This window comes from Echinops telfairi, unplaced genomic scaffold (assembly GCF_000313985.2).
Source record: "Echinops telfairi isolate 266 unplaced genomic scaffold, ASM31398v2 ScPeMD7_7468;HRSCAF=8506_0, whole genome shotgun sequence".
In the NCBI taxonomy this organism is placed as follows: domain Eukaryota; kingdom Metazoa; phylum Chordata; class Mammalia; order Afrosoricida; family Tenrecidae; genus Echinops; species Echinops telfairi.
Window position 1 is genome coordinate 65,404,380 of NW_022111369.1, and position 5,438 is coordinate 65,409,817.

At 51.4% G+C, this 5,438-nt stretch overlaps 1 protein-coding gene across 3 annotated transcripts in view; it reads right to left on the bottom strand.

Moving 5' to 3' along the window:
• LNX1 (ligand of numb-protein X 1) overlaps positions 1-5,438 on the bottom strand; it is a 149,800-nt gene that overhangs the window by 36,928 nt on the left and 107,434 nt on the right. For all 3 annotated transcript variants that reach the window (XM_045284361.1, XM_004706285.2, XM_004706286.2), the window contains one exon: positions 1,726-2,097. In XM_045284361.1, coding sequence (XP_045140296.1) covers positions 1,726-2,097 — 372 coding nt within the window. The remainder of the gene's footprint in view (positions 1-1,725; positions 2,098-5,438) is intronic.

Genomic DNA, 5,438 nt, shown 5'->3' on the forward strand with positions numbered 1-5,438 from the left:
GGTCAATGTCTACCCCAGAGATGCTGAAGCAGCATCTACATTTTTTAACTAGATCCTCAGGCGACTCTGTTAAAATGCAAAGCTGTCCCTTACTGAGGTGCTGCTGACCTAAGCCAGAGTATTTTCAACTGCCTTAAATGTTGGCGGAAGCTGAGCCATGAACAGGAAGGCTAAAGACACATTGACCCCTGTGCGTGATGGTGCTAGTGAAGAATCTTGAATGGAATGCTGAATACGATGGACCGCCGGGGACAAACCAACCATCCAAGAGGCTCCTTCAAAGGGAGGATGATGAGGCTTGCCTCCCTTAGGACGTGTTCCCGGGCGGACACGTTATCTGGAGAAGGACACCGTGCGTACTCATGTGGATTCAGTGAAATAGAAGACCTTCAACAACACGGGTTGACACAGTGGCCACCAATGGGTGCAGGCATAGCAGTGACTGTGAATGGCAGCGCAGGGCTGGGGCAGCGTTTCGTTCTGTTCCGCCCTGGTGGTGTCAAGCCGAGTTGGCACCCACTGGACAGCCCCTGCCAACAAGTCCGTGAGGCCTCTCTAAGGAGAGACCTGAATGCAGTGTGAGCATGGGCTGTGCCGATATTTGGGAGAAAAGTCTTCCAGGCAGAGGAAGAGCGGAAATGCCAGCCCTCCTCTGGACATGTGCTGGATGTATGACAGCACTCAAACAGCAAGAAGGCAGCGTGACTGCGCTTTTCAAGTAAGGGAGTGGATACTAGAAACCCCCCTGCTTAAGAAATGTGGGCAGAGAATGCCCCAATGGCCAGGCTGTGAGCAGGCCCGCAGGCCAGAGTACGGATCTGGAATGTAGTCCTTAGCAGGACTTTCTGCCGGGTCCATGTAGAGCACTTGTACTGGTTCCCTCAAAGCCCCTGTTAAAGTTCTCCCTCCTCAGTGAAGCAGCCCCAGGCCTATCCGAGCCACAGTCTCCCACACCAGCACAGTCCCCTATAGTAATACAGTAACACCAGAGAGAGGAGGCGCCGTTCCCTTTCAGCTTGTGGGCTCCTTTGGGAGAACACTGAAGCAGCTGTCTGATCAAGATCATTCTCTGTATCAGGTCCAGGGTCGGGCACACAACAGAAACATAACATGTGTTTTGTAAGTGAAGTGAGCAGACTCATTCCCTTTAAGAAGAAAGCTGGAAGCTCCACAGACGTCCAAACGTGTCACGGGGACCCAGGCAGTCACTAAGGTGCATCTGGGCCTTCGGGACATCACACTACAAAGGAAACAGATTCGTCTGAACCAGGGTCGGTCAGGCTGTTGGGTCTAAGCCATCAAGAAGCGTCCTCTTTGCTTCGTACTAGAGTCTCCATGGACTTTTCAAGAGGCCTGCTCTTAACTACGGAGTCTGGGTCTTAACCTTTGTCAAGCCTACAGGATGGCAGCACAGGCCTGCCTCCTAGGGGAGTGTGGACTGCGATGTGTCTTGGAGATGAGCTGAATGTCGCCTCGTGACCTCTGGGTCTGTGTCTCTGTCCCCTGTGAGGAGGGTGAGAGAAGTCTGCAGACTTACCCCACGACGGATGTCTTTACCTGCAGCTAGGTTAGACGGCTGAGAACACCTAGAGAATTCCTCGGACCTGTGAAGAAGCTGACCTTTCCATCGCAAGTCTTTGGGTTAAAAGGTGGGCGCACCAGGGTGGGGTACATCAAGGGCCTGAGCAGATCCCGACGGGGCCCCGGGATTGAGCGGTGACCCACCTGAATGAGGTGGGCGGCACTCTCCGGACTGCCGTATCGCAGGTCGTGTCCGTTGATGGCCAGCACGCGGTCGTTCTCCTCCAGCTGCCCGTGCCGGTCTGCCACGCCGCCGTCCAGCACGTTGTAAATGAACACGCCGGGCTCGTCCACCTTGCGTACTAGTTTGATCCCAAGCTGCTCCTCGGGGGTCCTTTTGTGGAGAATCACGTGGAAGCTGTCTTCCCGGAAGTTGTAGGTGTCCAGGGCCAGCCCGGTGCTCCTGCTGCGGACCTGCTGCTCTCGCAGCACCGTGAGCTTTAGCACCTGGCACGGCTGTCGCAGGAGGCGCAGGGCGTAGCTGTGAGGGACGTTGCTGATGTCCATCCCGTTGACCTGGGGGACAGGGGACCTTAGAAGCTGGAGCCATTGTGCAATCAGCCCCATCGGATACACACCCTTCCCGAAAGGCCCAGGCCCCCAGAAGGCCTATTCCCCTAAGGCCTTTTCTGCTCAGCCACCTTAGCCTGTGTCCACCATGGTCCACCCTTCCAACAGTCCGTCCAGCCCCTTTCCAGCAGTGTGACCTCGACCCCGCTTTCTTGCCTCCCCCATGCTCTGACACAGGCCCTCAGCATGATCTGCAGAGTAATTTGCTGAGGGCCACGAAGTGATCTGGCCTGCATTTCCGTTGCCTGCCAAACTGCTTTTCAGCTGAGGGGTTAAAAAAAAAAAAAAAAAAGGAAGAGAAAATTAAAACAAAGAAGAAAATTTTCCCACTCAGCACAGCCACATCGTGACACTAATCTGTTCTAGTGAAACCAAGATGGGATTTCTTTCCAGCAATCGCCAACTAAAATTTTCTCCCGGCTCATCCATCCTGGAATTTTCAGTCATCGCCATGGAATAAAGTATGAGGGGGTTTTAAAACGCTGGTGGAGATTACTGAATGAACAGGCCACAGAAACTTTCTGCAAACTGTTTGAAGCCCCAGGTATGTGTGTAAAAGAGAGAGGGTGTGTATGTGAGTGTGAGAGTTGAAGTTTTGTATTGTGCCCACGGTACACCCCTGGCATATGTGTAAGAGAGAGAGGGTGTGTATGTGAGTGTGAGAGTGGGTGTATGTATTGTGCCCACAGTACACCCCTGGTATGTGTGTAAGAGAGAGAGAGGGTGTGTATGTGAGTGTGAGAGTAGGTATTGTGTTCATGGTATACCTCTGGCATGTGTGTAAGAAAGAGAGTGTGTGTGTGAGTGTGAGAGTAGGGTGTGTCCACAGTATGCTTGGAGATGCCTATGAGAGTGCATATGTGCACAGGGGCTCCAAAGTGTTGTGGAAAGTTTCATCATTCTCATTTTTTAAAGTTGATGTTTTATTGTGAGTTGGATGAAGGTTTACAGAGCAGACTGGTTTCCATTCAACAATTCATTCACATTTAGTTCCACTTCATTCACTGCCTGCGCTTCCTACAGTGTATCATCACCTATGCCACTACATTGCCCGGGTCCATCCCTGCATTTACCCTAGCCCTTCCCAACTTTGTCTTTGGTAAAACCCTGACTAGCTGATGAGCCTACAGTGTGGGTACTGCCCCAGAGCTATTGTTCCTTGAATAGACCTGTCAATTGTTTGGCTGAAAATGAACCTTGGGGGACTTCATTTCCAGACATGAAGGGGGACTAAGGCTCCTTCTCTGGGGGGCGGGGGTTCTTTTCACCAGCCTCTATCAGACAGTAAGCTGGTCTTGTATGTCAGTTGCATTCTTCCTGAGCTTTTTGAAGCCCCCTCATGTATGTATGTTTATGCATGTAATACAATGTATGTGTATATGTGAAGAGTGAACATATATATGTGTATGGGAGGCTGTATGTTATGTACATGCACATGGGACTGTGTATGTATTGTATGTGAGAGTCTATATGCATGTATGCATACATGTGAAAGTACATGTATTGGGTGTGCAGGTGTGTGTATATGTATATACTCTGAGGGTATATGTATTGTGTGTATGTATGTGAGAATGTGTATGTAAGCATGTGTATTATATACGTGAGAATGTATATCTGAGAATGCATATGTAGGTGAGAGTGTGCATGTATATTAATGCATGCAGAGGATGCATATGTGTGTACATATGAGAGTGTGTATGTGTATACTATGTGATAAGGGAGTCTGTATGGGTTGTGTATGCGTGTGAGTCTATATATGTGTATGAGAATGTGTATGTGTTAGAATGTGTATACAGGTATGCATATGTGTGTATGTATCTCTGTGTGTAAATGTATGTGTGTGTGTGTTTATATGTGTGGAGAGTGTGTATGCATAAGAATGTGTGTGTGTGTGTGTGTGTGTATGTGTGTGTAGGTTGTCAAGATGTGTTTCTACAAGGTCTCCTCCCAAGATTCTCACCACGAGAAATCCCTGCACAGTGTCAAGCACCCTGACAGGAATGGGAGTTTCCTGGCTTTTGCAGACGGGTAGAATCCCTTCCTAACTCTGTTTAAAGAGCATTTAGCTGAGCCCTCCAGAATGACCTGCAGGGCAGTGGCTGCCACCTTCCTGGATTTAATTACTCCAGCCCAGCAGGCCGGCCAGAGGCTGCAGGCCGGCCTGCGTCACTGCTCTGGAAGAAGCCCACTCCACTGCAGTGCTGTCCGCAGCAGGCCGAGGAGAGAGGCCCCGAGCAGGGAAACAACTTCCTGGGATGTCTGGAGTTTGGTAAGATGTCTAGCACTTGGGATTCTTGGGCGTAGATCACCAACATCCCTCCGCCACTCCTGCTGCATCTCCTGGGAAGGACGGGGCTTCCCAAGAGTGGAGCCCCCAGGACGCCAGGTAAGCACAGGCTTGCTTGTGCCGGCCGGCCCACCTGCAGTGAACAACCTCACGTGGGTTTCCTCCCGGCACATGGAACTCCTTCACAACAGACAGGCCGGTCAGCACAAGCAGGCCTGTGCTGCTTATAGTGCCCTCCGGGCACTCAGCTCCTGTCAGGGATGGGGACTTTGAAAAGAGGCTCTGACTCGGTGGGAGGGTGCTCCGGGGCTTGAGAGAGGCAGTTGCCAGCCACACCGAGATGCAGAATCTCTGCAGTGGTGAAAATGCAAAGAATTTCACGAGAGATAAGGTAGGAAGCACAAGTAAGCATGTGCTTATCTCACTTACGGTGTAATCTGACGTAAGACGCCTCTTGAGAAGACGTAAGGCCCACCCCTTTGGTCCAAGTACGTGTGAACAGAGCCTCTTCCTGTCACACTCAGGGCAGGAAAATCTCAGGGCTGCCTGCTAAAGACCCCCGCAGGACACCCTGCCACCCCCCACCCCGTCCCAGTGCCTCCAAGCACCAGTTGGAAGGCCACTCACGGGGGAGGAAACGGCTGAGTCTCAGGGACTGAAGGCTGCCTGCCACCTGAGGTTACAGGGCCTGCCTCATCCTCCATGGTAAGACCAGTGAGACTGTCAAGGTTGCTGTGATTACCGCTTTAACTCCTTCTTCCTCTTACTGCGATGGGTTTGCCAAAGACACTGCTCAAGAGGAAACAGGCGCTGCCCGGAAGGGGTTGGATGAAGCCGCTGTCTGGGTATCAGACAGGAGATAGATGGCTGGGGAGGGATTTCTTGTCACTTTTGGCACGGATGTTACTTCTGCCTGATAAACAACTCCTCTTTGAGTCTTCCTCCTTAAAGTTCGCCCCTCCATCAAACCTCAAAGCACAGAAAGACCCCAGACATTCTA